The sequence below is a fragment of the Myotis nattereri genome (assembly GCF_964212035.1).
Source record: "Myotis nattereri genome assembly, chromosome: 14".
Classification (NCBI taxonomy): domain Eukaryota; kingdom Metazoa; phylum Chordata; class Mammalia; order Chiroptera; family Vespertilionidae; genus Myotis; species Myotis nattereri.
This window is the reverse complement of record NC_138089.1, coordinates 38,473,116-38,491,993: the sequence shown is the minus strand read 5'-3', so window position 1 is coordinate 38,491,993 and position 18,878 is coordinate 38,473,116. Positions and strand designations below refer to the sequence as shown.

The window sequence follows — 18,878 nt, the reverse complement described above, 5'->3', positions numbered from 1 at the left end:
AAGAAGGGGAAATTAGAAATAGAAGGAAAAGAGTTGCAATTGGAAAATTCTTCCGCCAAGGTTTTGAAATTAGCCCTATACTTTCTGACTTTTCAGCTTTAAAATTCTCAACTTTTCAATTGCAGGATTAGAGTTTACATTAATCTTCGTAAACTTGGCTCAAAATAACCCCCTCACCAAAAGTCTCAATAATTTTGTCCTGTAAAATTCTGAAACGGCTATCCTAATTCAGAGATTGGCAAACTATGACCCACACACCGTATCTGGGTGTTCTGATAAAGAAGACTGTACTTGATCCCAGCCACACCGATTTGTTATGTGTTGTTTATGGCTGTTTTCACTCTGTAGAGGCAGAGTTTTCTAGTTGGGGCTAAAACTGGCGCATGAAGCCGAAGACTATCTGACCCTTTACAGAAAACCTGCCAAATTCTGCTATAGTTCTACCTGCCTCAAAATATAACAGAAAAGAGCATAGCCCAAGACTGTTAACCCACTTTTTCTTCTTCAAAACTGGCAAGGTTTCGCTTTTTAAAAAAGAAATTCTAACAAATCTCACATTTACAGAATCAGCATTTTTTTTGTGTTGGATAAACCTAGAAAAGGTATTTTCAGATTTATCATCAGTGGGAAAAGTGTATTGTCCCACACATCCATATCTATTATGCTGCACTAATTTTACATACGCTTCTCAGGAAAACATTGAATTCACAAGCATACCGCCCTCAGTCCCAAAGCAATTTTCTGAAAAGAAAACTAGCCTGAAAAGTGGAGCCTAAACAATATTCTATTACATCAAAGAGCACCCAACTATGTCTTCTAAAATTTCAACTACTGCAACAATACAATTTCTGACCTTGCTTATGAAAGTGTATAAATCCTTCCTTATATTAAATATTTTTAACTTAGAACACTAAGCTAAATATATCCAAATAAAGAATCACTCAAAAAGCAAATCATATATCCAATTTAAGTTTTTAAAAGAAAATGTGGTTACTCACTGAGGTAAAGGGTGAGGATCCTTATTTCCCAGCCCTGACCCCTTCAGGTGGTGGATTAGCTTTCTCTAGTTTGAATTTGGTAGGGAAAGGTCAGCCCATGTAATAAGAGCTCGTCCACCTTCCTTTCTCAGATGTTAGTGTGTTCTCCCTTGATGAAATAAGTTGTTCTAAAGTAGGGATAAGAACAAGGACTTTGAGATATGGTGTCAAACAAATAAGAAAGAAAAAGGAAAGGTAAGCTATTCATAAGATGTGGGCTCTAAAAGAAGTTCTAGCCCTAAAATATAAACCTATGCATCATACTTGTGAGGATAGTTCCCTAGTTGCTGCTATATTTCCTTCATCAAAAAATTAATCTGTTCATCCCAAGTTTAAAGGGAAAAATTTGAGTATTTCACTATCATTTTTTCAAATCAGTTGTCCCATGGCCTGTTCAGAAAAGTTCTAAACAGAAAAATTACCAACTTTCCCTGACTATCCTTCGAAGGGATAGAGCTTATCTAGTACCTTCTCCATAAACCAGTCTTAACTGTGTGCAAACCATCCTGCCTAGGAAAGCCTGCTACAGCCCAAAGATACCAACCTCCTGTCGAAGGGCATTTGCAGTTCTCTCCAAGTGATCAGTTTTCCTTTTGGATTTCATTATGCTGTAACAGAGAGTCAAATTGGGTTAGTAAGCTAAGTATTATCCTCATAAGAAAGAATTAAATTCGTTTGCCCTGTAATATCATGACTATCCAAAATACAATATAACATTCTGGGTCCTAGAAAATGGTCTATAAAAATTTGTACATCTAACTAAAGTTTAACGATTTACTGATGCCATGCACATTTAAGCAGTCTATTATGTCATGGCTTCAGGAGTTTGATATGCCTCCCATGACCATCCGCACGTCAGGTCTCTGAAAATCAACCTCAAATGACACTGAAGGTCGGTAACTCACCTGGTTAGCGTAAGGTGGCGCAAAGAGCCACGTGTCGATTTCAACAAAGCAGCCTGGGAGCAGATGGCTCCAACAGAGCCTCGCAACAACCCAGGAACGAAGACAGCAGCACGGGCCATGGTGCTTCCTGCGCAAACAGAACACTGAAAATTAAAAATGTTAAGAAAAAGTGGGGAGTCTTTAGGGGCCAATGAAGAAGAGTTTACATTTTTGTTGGTGCTGTTATGAGCTGATCTAATGGCAAAACAATTAAGGGCCTCGTTCACCCTGACAAAATTTCTGCCATTATTCAGAGTTGATTCAACTGATCTCCACAATACATACGAATGCAATTATTGGTGCCACCAAATATTCATGTTCCCTATTAGTTTCCAAATCTCTGACCAAGTTCACATGGCTAATCTTACACCATTACAGGGGAGCAGATTTGCTAACTGCCTGATAGTTGTGTCCAATCAAAGAGCACCACTAAGCCTTTAATGTTTCTTGTTTAGATAAAGTGCAGGGAGAAACAAACTGAGGTCCACAGCACTGAGAATAAACAAACTGCAACTACATGAGGTAACAGATGAATATTACAAACATCAAAGTGAATGAAAAGAATGAAAGCAGCCACTCAAAAGAGCACACAGTCTGTGGGTCCAGTAATATAAAGTACAGAAAGAGACAAAATTAATCCATGAAGCTAGAGATCAAGTTAGCAGTTACCCTTGGGGAAGTAGTAGTGATAATGTCTTCTCTTAATCTGAATGATGATTGCATGGGTGTCCTCATTTTGTAAAAATTCCATCAAACCACGGAGGACTTTTAGGGCAGTAAAAACACTCTGTATACCATAATGCTGAATATATATCATTACATATATTATACATTTGTCCAAATCCATAGAACATACAACACCAAGAGTGACCCATAATGTAAACTATGGACTCTGAGTGATAATGATGTGTCAATGTGGGTTCACCAACTGGAACTACAATACCACTTTAGCGAGAGATGTTAATAATGGGGGACTGTTGATAATGGGGGAGGCTATGCTCTTGTAGGGACAACGGGTATATGGGAAATCTCTGTACTTCCCCCCAATTTTGTTTTGAACCTAAAACTATTGTAAAAAATTATCTTAATAAAAAAATTTAATCAAGCTGTCCTCTTAGGATTTATGTACTTTTCTGTTTGTAAGTTATATGTGAATAAAAAGTTTAAAAGAACAAAAACCCAGAAGGATCCCCAACATTTCCATGTCTAAAAACTACTGGCCTATCAAGAAAAGTACTGAGTGGGAGTCAGATGATGTATTTTTTTGATGTATTCTGCTTTCCTCAGCCAATTTTTAAATATTTCTTTGACTAAGATGGCCACTTTTAACACATTATATTGCCTATCTTAGTCAGCTTGAGAATAAATAAAGATGTACATGAACACTCTTTTTTTCTAAGCTCTCTGGAAGGCACTACATAAATTAATTGTAATACATTTAGTGTTAGAAAAATATTCAAGCTAGATGTGCTTATGTTCCTACTCCATACTAATTCAACCCTTCATTTGACAAATATTTATTAAGAGCCCATTATGTGGCAGGCACTGGGAATACAGACATGAACAAAACAAAGGCTTTCTTAGGGAGCTAATATTTTAAAAGGTAGAGACAAAAAATAGACAAAAGTAAATAAATCAGGTGGTGATGTAAGTCATATGTAATTTATTCAGTTATAACCAAATCGCATACAAGAGCCACTGCTTCATAACCAATCTTTAGATAAGGTAAAAGATCTATTTCTTGCCATAGTATGATATAGCATCATTGTGGATAAATAATGCTACTTGCTATTTTTTCTTTTGCATAAATGAAAAAAGTATAATGCCTCTTTACCTCATGCAAAACTACTAAATGTAGTTTCTCTCCTTTAAATATGCTAAACCAAAAAATGCTGTTAATCACTCAAAGAAAGAAAACTTACTTTAGAAGTCCATGAGACTTTTAGGAGTCATTAAGTATATGGCTGGCCGGCTGACAGATATGCAGTATTTTGGTCCTGGTATTATACTGAGACCTTCAGATATACACTGGTTGGAACCCAGACCAATGTTTCCACACACTGAAATTCTCTCACAAAGCTCCTGCAATGACAGAGACAATGTATAGGAACAATGTTTTGGGCAACTGTTAAAAAGAACTACTATCTCCTACTGCAAATGAAAAGCCTCATTATAATCAGCAGGCATCGCCTCACAGTAAAACTACTCTCAATTTCCCCCCTTCCATCATGTCTTCCTCTCATCTTTCTGTTTTTCTTTTTTATGATTGTTTTTTTCCTCTTTTCTTATTCCACCCTATGAAAGCCCAGACCAATGGCTGGAATGATACAGTTAGTGTCATGTAAGGCCAAGTTCCCTAATAAAATTTAATAGATACATAGCTTAATATGAAAACATTGCTCTGCTCAGGATAATTATAGCTAAAATAGTCCTCACATAGATACAGCTTTTAGTGATTATGCTGTTTGAATGGTCTGCTGCTCAAATGAACTGGAAAACAAAGACATGTTAATTTTTAAAGCTGTTCTCTCTAAAATTCTAAAATCTTGTTTTGTAATAATACCAATGACCACGAGTGCCACCTACTGGTAAATACAGGGTATTTTTTTATCAAATTGTGTTCAAAGGGACTTCCAAAGCAATAAGGTATTTTTTTTAAAAAACTACCTATTTTGAGAACCAAGATGGCAGCATAGGGAAATGCCTGTACTTGCTGCCTCCCACAACCACATCAAAACTACAACTAAAAGACAAAACAGTTATCATGCAGAATCACGGGAAGTCTGGCTGAGTGGAAGTCCGACAACTGGAGGGAAAGAAAAAAGCACATCTTGACTGGTAGGAGGTGCAGAGGTGCAGAAGAGCGAAGGTACAGAGGTGCACGAAACTGGGTGCACTGTTGTCTTTTTCAATCGGGGTGGGGGGGGGGGATACAAACTCTCGACTGCTCTGAAATCCAGTTCCGGGGACCCAGACTCCTATGGGGAGAAACTGGACTGTCTGGTATCGGGCGGGAACACGAGGGCGGCTTTCTTTGCAGAGGTGCTTGCAGTGGTCATTATTCCTACACAGGGCCACAGGACACAGAGACCCAGGGACCTATTGTGGCAGGGCTGACAAGCAACCACTGCTGTTTGCACTGACCCAGTGATTCCCTGAGACCACACCCCACCCAATTTACAACCCCACCCAAGCTGTGCGAAGAGGCTTTTGCATATGAATGGCCTGGCCTTTTGCAACCTAACCTAACAAACTGCAGCTGGGACAAAGAACCCCAGAGCTTCCAAAAGAAGGCCTAAGGCTCCTCAGCAGCCTGCACTGCTTCACAGCTCTGCCTCATATGGGCACCTCCAAAACCCATACAAAGAGGAGGAATCTGCAGATCTCTCTGTAGCTCCTGCTGGGTGGCCTTAGGCAGTGGCTGACTTTGTACAGTGGGGCCTTGACTTACGAGTGTCCCGACTAACGAGTTTTTCAAGATATGAGCTGTCTCTCGGCCGATTTTTTGCTTTGAGTTGCGAGCTAAAATTAGGGTTATGAGCCAGCTTCAGATAACCCACCACTAGTTGGTGCAGCAAACGTCACAGTGAACGCCACAACACCAGCCCAGCATCACGTGTCTCACTCATTCACTTTATGATTTGACATACGAGTAATATGAGTTACGAACTCCATCACAGAACGAATTAAACTCGTAAGTCAAGGCCCCACTGTACCTCCTTGGAGATCCAAGAGCCAGTGTACCCAGTGGTCAAAGCGAGACCACCAGATTACAACTCTTCAGATCCTTAAGAGACACACTCAGGGGGCAGACTCAGTGAGCACCAAAGCCCCAATGAAGCAAGTCCTGCCCCATAAGGGTGTTTCCAGCACAGCAGTTCACCCATTGTAGACACAACTGGTCCTCACAGCCAATTGGTCTGGAGGTCAATTCCTCCCAGTGATATCAACAGCAATCAAGGCTAAACTACAACAAGACTGTGCACACAGCCCACAAAGGAGTGCACCAAGAGCATCCACCTCAGGTGACTGGGGAGGCTGAGCCTATAGGACTCCTAGCACACAAAGCCACTCTATCAACACAGGGATGGAGCAAAAATGCGGAGACAAAGAAACATGTCACAAATAAAAGAAATGGAGGAAAGCAAACTACTGGATATAGAGTTCAAAACCACAGTTATAAGGTTACTCGAGAATCTTCTAGAAACCTCCAAGAAATTTAGCGAGTCCCTCAAGGATATGAAAAAGGACCAATTAGAAATTAAGCAAACACTGACTGAAATAAAGAATAATATACAGAGATCCAACAGCAGACTAGAGTATCCCAAGAATCAAGTCAAAGATTTGAAATACAGAGAAGCAAAAACACCCAACCAGAAAAGGAAAAAGAAAAAAGAATCCAAAAATATGAAGATAGTGTAAGAAGCCTCTGGGACAACTTCAAGTGTACCAGCATCCGAATTATGGGGGTGCCAGAAGAAGAGAGAGAGAGCAAGATATTGAAAACCTATTTGAAGAAATAATGGCAGAAAACTTCCCCTATCTGGTGAAAGAAATAGACTTACAAGTCCGGGAAGCACAGAGAACCCCAAACAAAAGGAATCCAAAGAGGACCACACCAAGGCACATCATAATTAAAATGCCAAGGGCAAAAGACAAAGAGAGAATCTTAAAAGCAGCAAGAGAAAAACAGTTAGTTACCTATAAGGGAGTACCCAAACGACTGTCAGCTGATTTCTCAACAGAAACTATGCAGGCGAGAAGGGAGTGGCAAGAAATATTCCAAGTGATGAATACCAAGAACCTACAACCAAGATTACTTTACCCCGCAAAGCTATCGTTCAGAATTGAAGGTCAGATAAAGAGCTTCACAGATAAGAAAAAGCTGAAAGGTATCCTTTAAGAAGAGGAAGAAGAAGAAAAAGGTAAAGATACAAATTATGAACAACAAATACACATCTATCAACAAGTGAATCTAAAAATCAAGTGAATAAATAATCTGATGAACAGAATAAACTAGTGAATATAATAGAATCGGGCATAGAAAGGGAGTGGACTGACTATTCTTGGGGTGGGGGGAAGGGGTGTGGGGGGTGCGGGAAGAGATTGGACAAAAATCATACACCTATGGATGAGGACAGTGGGGGTGGGGGGTAAGGGCAGAGGGTGGGGTGGGAACCGGGTGGAGGGGAGCTATGGGGAGAAAAAAGAGGAACAACTGTAATAATCTGAACAATAAAGATTTAATTTTTTAAAAAATTACTGCAAGCAGCAGAGTAAAGATTTTAAATGACTGTGCTGGTTTCTGTTCAATAAGTATACACAATTTATTAAACAATTACTGGGGTGCCAGGTACTACATTAGGCCATAGAAACGCAATAAAGAACCAGACACAAGGTCCTCACCACCTTGAAGCTTTTATTACAGTGTGTGTGACAGATAATAGTAAAGGGATAATTGATGAGACAATTACTGATTACAATGAGTAAGATAAAAGAAATGAGTATCTCAGTTAGAGTGGCATCCCAATATACCAAGATTGCATTAATAAGTGGAACCAATGAATGCATTAAGTGGAACAACAAATCAATGTTGTTTTTTCTCTCTCCCTTCCTCTCTCTCTAAGCAAAAATAAATAAGTGGAGTGGATTGGGTGGGGTAATATCAGGAAAGGTCTCTCTCAAGAGACATGAGCTGAAACCTGAATGATGAGGAAGAAGCAGTCAAGCAGATGTTAAGAGCAGAGCACTTGGGCAGAGGCCCAATCACAGTCACACCAGTGTGCTAAGGAACCACAAGCCAGCGTGACTGAGGAGCTAGGTGAGCATGATGTGAGATGAAGTCAAGCAGACAGACGTGCCAGATCACATCAGGCTACAGTAAAGGTATGAACTTTATTCTAAGGGCAATGGGAAGCAACTGAATAGTTTGAATAAACCAGGAGAGGGATAAGATCAAATTTATATTAAGGACTGCTCAGGCTGCTGTGTGAAGAACTAACTGATCATAGAGGGGCAAGAGTTGAAGCAGGAAGTCAAGTTAGAAGGCTCCAGTGTAGGATTAAGCTACAAAGATGACAAAAGTAGATAAACATAGAATATATTTTAGAATTAAGGTCCTAAGACTTGTTGATAGTTTGAGTGGATGAAGAGAGCAGTGAGAGAAAGAGAAAAACCAAGAGCGCCTCAAAGACCATTAATGCACTGAAATAAAGTAAATTCATCGAAATATCATGGTATCCGCTGATGTAGAACCCTAGGTGCCGCTGAAGAAGCAGAGGGGCTCTTGGCATGTGCTAAGTGAACCTAGCAGCATACAAGTTATCTCAAGAGTACTGGACTTGGAATCCATGGGACTGGGCTCAGACATGACTTCTTCCTGCTTTTTGATCTTGGGCCAGTCGCCTCTTACCATTTTTAAATGGGAATGCCAACGCCACTTCACTGGATTGCTCAGAGAAATAAATTTCTATGGGAAGTGCCTGGCAAACAGGAGTATTACAAAAAAACAAGCCAAATTCATTACCCCCACCCCACACCCACCCCCCGCCAAATAATCTCCAGAGGTAGTGGTTTTAAACTGCTAATAAACAATTCCCTTTAGCCTGATAATCAACAGGCACTCATAAAATAGTTTCTATGACACAATTATGACTTATTTCTAAGTCTCATCTTATGTTAAGAATTTTGATCACTGCTATTTTCCAGATCAGTAGTGTTAACATTTTATAATTAAAAAATTTTTTTCAGCCATAAATGATCCTATCGCAACTAGTAAGTCTGCTTTTGTCATGCCTTCGGGATCCAAAAATGTCTCATAACAGAATATTTTCATTACCTTTTAAGGATAAGTATAAAGTTTAATAGTTATTGTAATTTTTATTTTAAAATGCTGTGGGGATTTTTAAAAAATGGCATCACATGTTTGGCTAAGGTTTTATTTTCTTCAGCACAGTATGAACTCAAAATTAGGAACCAGCACTGCTCTACTGAAAATCTCAGCAATCTGAAGAGCTTCATGGCCATTTGTTTAATCTAACTCTGCTTCAACACCATCATATCACAGATGACACTGAAGTTACGAAACGCCTCAGCCGTGGGCAAACTACAGCCCGCGGGCCAGATCCGGCCGTTTGAAATGAATAAAACTATTGAAATAAAAGACCGTACCCTTTTATGTAATGATGTTTACTTTGAATTTATATTAGTTCACACAAACACTCCATCCATGCTTTTGTTCCGGCCCTCCGGTCCAGTTTAAGAACCCATTGTGGCCCTCGAGTCAAAAAGTTTGCCCACCCATGGTAGGTTCTGGGGTCAGACAGATCTGAGTTCTCACCACAGCTACTGCCACTTACAGCTTTGCTTACTTAGGCAAGACTCCTTAGCCCTTAAACCTCGTTTCCCAACGTTGAAGATGGGATTAATACCTATACCTCATTGGACTGCTATAATGGTACTAGAGGCTCGGTGCACGGGTCCCTAGACCTGCCCCGCGGGGATCGGCCGAAATCGGCTCTCCGACATCCCCCGAGGAGTCCTGGATTGCAAGAGGGTGGTTCTCGGGTAACACACCCCACAAACGGGCTCCCTCCTCTCTGGTTCCTGGTGCATCACCCAAGAACCTCAGCTGCCAAGTCACCGCAGCTCGGCAGCTCCTGCGTTGAGCGTCTTGCCCACTGGTGGTCGTTGTGCATCATAGCTACCAGCCGGTCAACCGGTCGGCAGTTGCTTAGGCTTTTTGGTACAGTGCCTGGCACATAGTGTCAATTATTATTAAGTGTTTCATTAGTTTTTCTTCTTCCATTTTAGGTAATACATACTTGAAGAAAAGTTGGAAAATTACAAAGAAATTAATATTTTTAAAATTACCCTAAACCCCTGTAACTTTTAGGACTACTGGCCTCAGATTTGAAGATTCCCCAGATAATTGTTTTTGACAGATACAAACTGCTTTCTAAAAGGTCTGATTTATACTTCCATAAAACAGGTATGAATGCACTCATTGTTGTACGTTCAAAAATGGCTCATCTTTAAATTTTAGGTACTTGTTCCCAGAAGCACTGAAGAACGAAGGATGGTTCCCAACCTCAAAATGTTCACGGAGACTACCGAATAAGACACTGGAGATTCTCCCGTGGCCTCCTGTCCCCAAGAGGCTACTGGGAAGTATCTGGTCTACGGAGATATACGGAGCAGCCTCTGGGCCGCGCGCTTGGCTGGAATTTCTCCTTTGCTCAGACAGAGCAGAATCATCTCAGTTAACCCATGAAAGGTTTGAAGATGTCTCCTAACTTCTGGGTCGATCTTCAGTTATGCAAAGTGGACTATTTGTGAGGCATTTGAAATAATCTACTATAACTCCTTTAATGTAATTTCCAGATTTTCTCCTAAAGATTTCTCTGCCTCTAGATTTTCAAGTCTTAAAAGGGCTAACCCAGGTGAAACTTCATTTGTGTGCACAAAATTGGAAGCTTCACGTAAGCATTTGAGTGTGTATACATAAGTATGCATAGGAATGTGTACATATGTATTATGTGAGAATTAAGTATGGTACGTGTGACATGTGATGGCTGAACCAAGTAAAACTCCTAATTCCTACACAGAAGTAGAATGTTAGATCTGAAAGGGACCTTGTAGATCATCTCTAACCCAACCTTTTTTATTCAGAAGAAGAAATAAGGCTCAAACAGAATGTAAGTATCCAGTTCCGAGTGCTACAACAGCCGAATTCTGGACCCAGATCAGCTTCTCCATAGCGTCTTTTCCATGGCGCTGCAGTCCTTCTCTATCGACTTGATTTTCTACTTGGTAATGAAACACTACCCCATAAATCAGTTGTACCAAAACAGGCACTAGCACCGTTTCCAAGGCAAAGCACCTTTTATTTGCATTTCGCTTCAAATATAAAGAGGCATCAAGGTAGTAGTAACTGTCTGCTGATGCCACCCATTCCTTTTACAAAGAAGAAACAAACAGTGGTTCACAGAAGTTATGTGTCCCCAGGCTTTGGGGACAGATAGGTTCTTCATTTCCTAAGTGTATAACTTTGGTCAAAACACCCAACTCTCTGTATCTCAGTATGAAGATTCATAATATGACATAACATCTAAACTCCCAAGGTTGGTGGAAGAACTATACTTAGCGCAATACCGGGCACAAAGCGAACTCCCTGTAATAAAAGGTTTCTACTGTTATTATAAACCATTATAGAAAATAATGTCATATGCTTGGCAAACAGAACTAGAACTCCACCTGCCTCCCAGGTCTTGGTCCTTTCAGCAACACCAATTTCGGGCATTTGACGATAATCGGGGGTGATGAGCAGACGGGGCTATACCTGAACAGCCAAGAGCAGCCACGAACTACAAGCGAGGCGTCACCTAGAGCGCAAGGTCACCCGGCGAATCGAAATTCCAAGGGAGCCTATCGTCGGTCGCCGGGAAGGCACAGAGATCCAGAAGGCGGAGCGGCTCCCGCCGCCGAAGACCTGGCGAGGCTGCGGGCCCTCCCCCAGGGGCGCCGAGGGCCCAGACTGTGCTACCCCGGCCTGCTGCGGCCTTCGGCGGGGGCTGGTTACGGCCTAAGGTCCAGGGACATGAGGCCGGCAACCACAGCCCGGCAGCAAGGTGGCTCCGCGCCACCGACACTGCCGGCACCGATCTTCCAAAAGAGAGCCAAACCCCGCCGGGGCCAGGAAGCTTCCGGTGTCCCAGACGTGACGTAGCAGCAGCGCGCGCGATCCTCACATGCTATTGGTCACTTCTTCCGTTCAATGGGCGGAGCGGTACCCGACACCACTGAGCAGCCAGCAAGTTCCTGCACTGTCCCCTTGGGCAGTTCAGCCATCTCCATGGTGACCAGTCTCGGGTCACCCATTTGGCTTCCCAACCCGCCGTTGCGTCATTGTTAGGCGCCGGAAGCGATCGTTCCTGCGCCGGGGCGTGGTGGCTTACACCTGGCTAGGGCCGGCGTCCTCGAAATTAGGCCGACCCGGGTCGGCTTCGGCCGGTGAGGGCCCCTGTCAGGCCTCAGAATAATGGCGGTGTTTCACGACGAGGTGGAAATCGAGGACTTCCAATATGACGAGGACCTGGAGACGTATTTCTACCCCTGCCCTTGTGGCGATAACTTCTGCATCACTAAGGTAACCTCAGGTCCCCGGGCCGCCCCCTAGAGCAGGCGCGTTTCGCTCTCTGGTGATTCTTCCGCCGCCCCGTACCCACGCGGCTCTTGTTATTCACGCCCTTTTTATTCTGTGTATGGATCCCCCCCAAATTTATAGTCTCAGCTGTCAATGGGCATTTCCTTCTGGCCTTTACTCAGGCCTAGTGGGGGAGGGGAAGAGAGGGGCTGGATGGCGGGGAGCATCGGACTTCTCGCCATCCCCCCCACTTAGCATCCCTCTTCGGGTTCACCTTCCTGGGGTATTTCTTTGCAGGAAGGGACGCGTTTTGTCTTCCCAAAGATTTTGAGGCGACTGAACCTTAACCAACCTTCCGGAGTATTTCCCCGGGTGACGCCGCCAGGGAAAATTGGGGTTGGCATTTCTCTGGGAAAGCCTCTTTGACCCTCACCTACCTTGTGGGGAAGGCAAGTCACGAAGGAGCTTGCCCCTAGGGGTGGGAGGGCTTGGGAGGAGTTCGCAAAGGGAAGGCGATGCTGATCATACAGTGTTTGATTTTGTTGTAGGAAGATTTGGAGAACGGGGAAGACGTGGCGACGTGTCCGAGCTGCTCTCTCATTATAAAAGTGATTTATGACAAAGTAAGGGGTCAAACTTTAAAAGGGGGAGGGGGGAGGGGGGAGGGGGGAGGGGGGTTGTGGTGCAAGAACCTTGAGCAGTCTGTAATGTGTACGTGCAGGAGAATGTTTTCTAACAGTGTGTTAGGTAAATGCTGTGTTTTTTAAAACCAATTTTAAAAACCATTAGTAAACAGTCATATCGTAAATTAAAATCTTAAAAGCTCAAATGTCCCTCCTTTGATTGCAATGCATAAATACAGATGTAACCCGCCCTTCTCCCGAGCATTATCTCAATTCGTTGAGGTTCTGCTTCCCAGGATATGTCGACAGTTTGACTCAAACTCACAAAAATTCTTTACAGGTTTCAGTGGTTTTTTTCGTTAACAATAAGTAATTAAAATTGTTCAGAGCACCTAGATTTATTTTGAAGGGAACAGTTGTGTAATATTTCTTACTTGGCTTAGATAAAACTCTATATTATATTGTTTGAGATATAATCATAGTTTCAGTTTTACAATTTCATTTTAGTCTTCAGTTGCCCTTCTGTTTTTCCTCCAAGGACATTGAAAATAGAAAACTAAATAAATGTTATTACTGCCCATCCCAACTTTTGGTCAGTACTTTGAACAAAATCTTAAACTTAACATACTTTTTTCTTTTTAAGATATAATTGACATGTAACAGCTTGACATTTTTAAGGATGACCTCTAACAAGATTAAAGGAAAGGTGGGAACAAGGCACTTTGCCTCATGAGAAAAGCAGGCTAGCCCTAACCGGTTTGGCTCAGTGGATAGAGCATCAGCCTGCGGACTCAAGGTCCCAGGTTCGATTCCGAGAAGGGCATGTACCTTGGTTGCAGGCACATCCCCAGTGGGGAGTGTGCAGGAGGCAGCTGATCGATGTTTCTAACTCTCTATCCCTCTCCCTCTCTGTAAAAAATCAATAAAATATATTTTTTTTTAAAAAAAGAAAGAAAAGCAGGCTATAATTTAGGCTATGATTAGAAGTTTACGGATTATTCTTGTATTAAAATGTGTTCTGGAACAAAAAGAACAGGTAAGTGAGGTCAGGAGTGCTGGTATGAGGTCGTGGCAGGCCTTATTGAGCAGAGATGGAACGTGGTAAGGGAGTGAGCTCCGTACACATTAGGGTTGAGAGCGGTTGGCAAAGGGAACGTTCAGTGAAGAAAAGGCAGAAACATGTTTGGTTTTATCAAGAAACAGCAAGGAGGCCAGTGGGACCAGAGCAGAGTAAGTGAGGGTGGGACTTGTCCAAGATGAATTCGTGCAGTGGGGCGGATCTCAGAGGTGTTGTGGGACACTCTGAGGCAGCGGTTCTCAACCTGTGGGTCGCGACCCCTTTGGGGGTCGAATGACCCTTTCACAGGGGTCGCCTAAGACCATCGGAAAACACATATATAATTACATGTTGTTTTTGTGACTAATCACTATGCTTTAATTATGTTCAATTTGTAACCATGAAATTGGGGGTCACCACAACATGAGGAACCGTCTTAAAGGGCCGCGGCAGGAGGAAGGTTGAGAACCACTGCTCTAAGGACTGTGGCTTTTCCCATGAGTGATAGAGGGAACCAATGGAGGATTTTAGAACAAAGGAATGCCGTGAACCAACTCAAGTTTTAAAACAGGTTCCGGCTGCTTAGCTCAGAATAGGCTACATAGGAGCAAGGATAGAGACAGGAAAACCAGGTCGGAGGCTGTTAGACCGATCAAAGGAGGCGATGTTTCCCTGGGACCAAGCTGCAGCAGTGGAGGTAGTGGGAGTGGTTGGATTCTGGATACACTTTAAAGGGTAAGGATTTTTTGTTTTGTTAATTTTCACCTGAGGATATTTTTCCCATTGCCTTTCAGAGAGAGTGGAAAGGAGGGAAGAGGAGAGAGAGAAAGAGAAACATCAATGTGATAGGACACATCAACTGGTTGCCTCCTGCACACGCCCCAACCTGGGAGCGGGGAGGGAACCCACAACCCTTCAGTGCTCAGGCTAATGCTCTAACCTCTAACCCTTGAGCAACACTGGCCAGGGCAAGGATCGATTCCTTACTGACTGGATATAGGATATGAGACGAGTCAAGGATGATTTCAACATTTGTGGCCTTCAGAACAGGTTTAGGGGCAGGAGTTGGACATACTATGTTTGAGAGGTCTGTTTTTCATCCAAGTAGAGCTGGCCAGAAGGCAGTTGGATATCTAAGTATGGAGTTCAAAGAGTGATCAATTGGCGCTATAAATTTGAAAGTTATCAGCATATAGCCTTTTAGTTGGAAGAAGTAATAGTTTTGAAGAAAACAGACATTTGAATAGCCAAATATTGAAGTTGAGAACTTTTAGTGTAAGTACTAATTAATACAAAAACTTAAAAGGTATGGCAGTGTCTTTATAAATGTGAGTTCTGAGAGATGGGTGCTCTGTAGTGAAGATAAGCATGTTTGTTTACAAGATAAGGTATTTTATATTAAATATGAATTCATGACTAAAAACGGATTCAGTTCTAAGCTTATAAATCTGGTGCTGACATTGACTCTTTGAACAAAGATGAAGTGATGGAAAAACTTAGAGCTGGATTGATTCTGTAACAAGATGAAAATTTACTATTGATGCATTTGTGACACACTCAGTGGTTAAGGTAACTTTCTGTTCGTTCTTAGGAGCAGTTTATGTGTGGAGAAACAGTCCCAGCCCCTTCCACCAACAAAGAATTAGTTAAATGCTAAACAGGGATTTTCGGGATCCAAATCCTGAACATTCAGGACTGAGCCAAGCTGGAAAAATCAAAAGCAAAGTTCCTGGCTTCCTCGTGGGACAACTGCTTTGTAGTTTGCTGCTGTGGATTCTTTCCATCGGCTCTGAGTTCATCTCCAATTAAAGAAGCAAGTCCATGACATGACATACCTGGATTTCATGCTTAGAACTTTGAATTGGAAAAAGTGTTCTTTATTTTCCACATGAATTTAAAGGAAGATAATTTCAAGTCAATGCTTTCATTCCCTCAGTCTTGTTATTTTTATCTTATACCTAATTTATTATCTGATAACATCGTCTACCTCAAAGTCATTAGGATTCCTTCTTTTAAAACAGGATTTTATTTTTTTAATTGGTTATTAGGATTAGTAAAATTAGGCCTTTTTGAAATTGACATCAGGTTTGGTATTCTCACTTAAGAAAATGAGTTGTCTTGTCAGTACTACTGTGGTGTTCCCACTCCAAACCAGTCTTCTGGGTCCGGCCATTAACAGAATGTTCCTGTTCTGTTAGGCACGTCTTTTCTATTGTACTTCATGCTCTGAGTTTTGGTCATGGTATTATAGAGATAACATAATAAGCTCACAGTATTTTTTCCAGAGCTAAAAGTTAGAGAGAAAGAAAAGTCAAAAAGTAAAATAATCAGAATATGGAGTTTCCTTGTCAGTGTTCTGCTTGTTTCTTGAAAATCGGGACAAGACAAACAGGAAAACAGCCCAGGAAGTGAAATTGGCAACAGAATGTTGGGAGAAAAACAAGGCAGCTCAGTAAATTAAGTGCGTCAATGTTGTCTCCAGATCAGAGCAAATAATATTTCTGTATCTGGGTTCTTGTTTGTTCCTTGTAGACATGGTTAATACAAGTGCATTCTAGATAGGGGTTAATGTCAAGTCTTCATGGCTGGCGGCAGAAAATTTAGCATTCCCGCAGAATCAAGTCACTACTCCTAAAGGTGGAACTTTTACAACTCTTACAGTTGCTGAGGAAGAACTTGAAAATGAGATGCCTATTCTCAATAAGTATGCCCCTAAGAGCACATCTCATAAGCCTCTACATGTTGCAACCAAACCAAACATTCACTCTTACAGAGAAATGTTGCCCTGGAGAAAAATATGCAGAGATAGGCTCTCAGTCTTCCTTCGCTGCAGTGCTGAGAGTGGCAGGAAATTAGAATCACTTACATGCAAATTCAGAAATTCTCTATATACACAATTTTGCTGTGTGTATAAAGTTCAAAAAAAACCCAAACCAAACACTGATGTCTGGCAGATTGTGTGGGGAATGGCTCCTACAAGTAAAGAGAAAAGCCCCCGCCAGAATGTGAGCATTGTGTTACCGGTTGGTAAACATGCCACACACACTCACTGGGATTTAGGACAAGTGAGTGGCCTTTTTTTTTTCTTTGCCAGCCAGCAGCATGGCCATGTGTAGCCATTAGCTGAGACATAAAATAAGTTACCAGAACTGTGTGCCGGGAGTACTTGGTACATTACGTGCAGCATTATGTGGCGCATTCTTGATGTGATGAGACATCTCATTGCTGTTGGGGACGCTGGTGCCCCAGAAGCCATCCACATTTGCTTTGGAATCAGCGATGGCTCAGATGAACAGAGCAGGTGCTGACTTGATTAGAAATGAGCTGCAAACAAAAACAAACTGCCCATATGCAAATATTGATGGCTTTGTAGATACCGATGATGTTAACTCCCTCGGTTAATGATGAATTTCAAATAAGGACAGGGACCCTTGATACAGGTCTGTGAGCACAAAAGAGCAGGGGGGAAAGTGGCCCGAGTTCAAGCGTTTCAGGAAAAAAGCATAAACAGCTATCAGTGATCAATGATAAGCTGCAATCATGGGAATGATTTTGTTTCCAAAGCAACCAAGTCACTAAATTTGTTAACTGCAATAGAACACATTAGGATTTAATTTAAATTTCTGTAAAGCAGAGAGTAAAACCAGGGTCTTTCAGACGTGACTAGAGTTCTGTGTGATATATGTGCCTTACTTAATTCAGCAGACCTTTCTGGAGCACCTCTGAGAAATCTGTAATTCAGCCTGTCTTACTAGCTTTGTAATCTGTGGCAAGGCCAGTGGATTCTTTATCTGTATACTTAGGAGACTGAATCAGGTGAGTTCTAAACAGTCACTTCAGGCTTCGTAACTTGCAGGAGCTGAAATGGTCATTGAAACCTTTATAAACTCAAAACTGTCTAAAACATGAATTATAAGCAAGAGGCTTCATTCTTCAGTAACTTGCTGTTACCGCACTTCTGAGTTTGAAAATTGTAAAGTCAACTGTGTAAATGATTATGCATATCCTTTACACATTCAGAATCATTTTCTTAGAAAGCCCTCAACATTTTTATAACTATATATTAATTTATTATCAGAATAAATGTATTGGCATGCTCAATAAAGTCAGATATTTCAAATCTATTTGTTTTCATGTGGGTATTCTTCCACTCAATACCAACATTTTGTAGTTGATGTAATGTTATATGAGGTGGGAATTTTTAACCTGCTTTGGGGCATTGTAAGTAGGTTTCTGCTATGAAAGGGGAGTTTTTCAATAGGAAAGAAATTGCCACCGTTCCTACAGTCTGGTCACATGGGTTTGGGCTCTGGAATTTTACTGTTATTCGAAAAAAATAGACACAGTTTTGAATCAAGGCAAAGGTGACATTGTTAGGTGAGTAATTCAGTTTATTGCTGGGGGGAAAAAGCTTATTTAAGTCTGATGATAATTCTTGCAATGGTTTCAAAGCCTAGCCCTGGTCCATTTGAATCTCAGTTTCTCCACTGTAATCTTCGACAAGTTACTTAAGTGTTTTTGTATTTCTATGTCCTGGTCTGTGAAATACCATATTGGTTTCTCTTTCCTAGGGTTGCTCTGTGGACTCATTCATTTAGCAAGTGTTTGCAGAGTGCCTGTTGTCTGCTAGGCACAAGATGAAGACAAGCAGGGTTTCTGTCGTCATGGAGCTTACTGCAACTAGAAGAGGAAATACCAGGCAAGGTTACAGGCTGGTTAGGGCCTGGAAGGAAAGAAACCTGGTGATGTATGGGTAACTGCGGCAGGTGCCTTTGTAAAGGGTAGACAGAAGGTGTTTCCGGCTGGCGCTTCTTCTGAGACCTGAAGGATGAGAATGACAGCTTTGTGAAAATAATTAAATGAGGTAATGACTATAAGAAACAGCGTAATGCCTGTCATATGTGCAGAAAAAGATCATTATAATTTCAAAAGGAACTCAACATTGCTTTGAGCATTGACAGCATTCTTAGAATAAGTATGAGAAGTGTGAGTTATTGAACAGCCTCCACACCTTACTTAGTATTTTTTTGGGGGGGAGGGGGGCGGTTAATAAGCCTTCTAGATCAGCAGCCG

The 18,878-nt window shown here is 41.7% G+C and overlaps 2 protein-coding genes across 3 annotated transcripts in view; one reads left to right on the top strand and one right to left on the bottom strand.

Annotated features, from left to right (window-relative positions):
* OXNAD1 (oxidoreductase NAD binding domain containing 1) overlaps nucleotides 1-11,715 on the bottom strand; it is a 33,329-nt gene extending 21,614 nt beyond the window's left edge. The window contains exons 1-4 of one of the 2 annotated variants that reach the window (XM_081106401.1): nucleotides 11,322-11,715; nucleotides 3,904-4,063; nucleotides 1,943-2,069; nucleotides 1,582-1,645 (exon numbers count right to left, since the gene is read on the bottom strand). In XM_081106401.1, the coding sequence (XP_080962527.1) occupies nucleotides 1,582-1,645; nucleotides 1,943-2,061 (183 nt within the window). In that variant the 5' untranslated portion in view covers nucleotides 2,062-2,069; nucleotides 3,904-4,063; nucleotides 11,322-11,715. The remainder of the gene's footprint in view (nucleotides 1-1,581; nucleotides 1,646-1,942; nucleotides 2,070-3,903; nucleotides 4,064-11,321) is intronic. The other variant, XM_081106402.1, reaches the window with a different exon arrangement.
* A 200-nt stretch (nucleotides 11,716-11,915) lies between these two features.
* On the top strand, nucleotides 11,916-17,929 carry DPH3 (diphthamide biosynthesis 3). The gene is made up of 3 exons (XM_081106364.1): nucleotides 11,916-12,128; nucleotides 12,674-12,748; nucleotides 15,397-17,929. The coding sequence occupies exons 1-3, from the start codon at nucleotides 12,021-12,023 to the stop codon at nucleotides 15,460-15,462; spliced, it is 249 nt and encodes an 82-aa protein (XP_080962490.1). The 5' UTR covers nucleotides 11,916-12,020; the 3' UTR covers nucleotides 15,463-17,929.
* The last annotated feature ends 949 nt before the right edge of the window (nucleotides 17,930-18,878 follow it).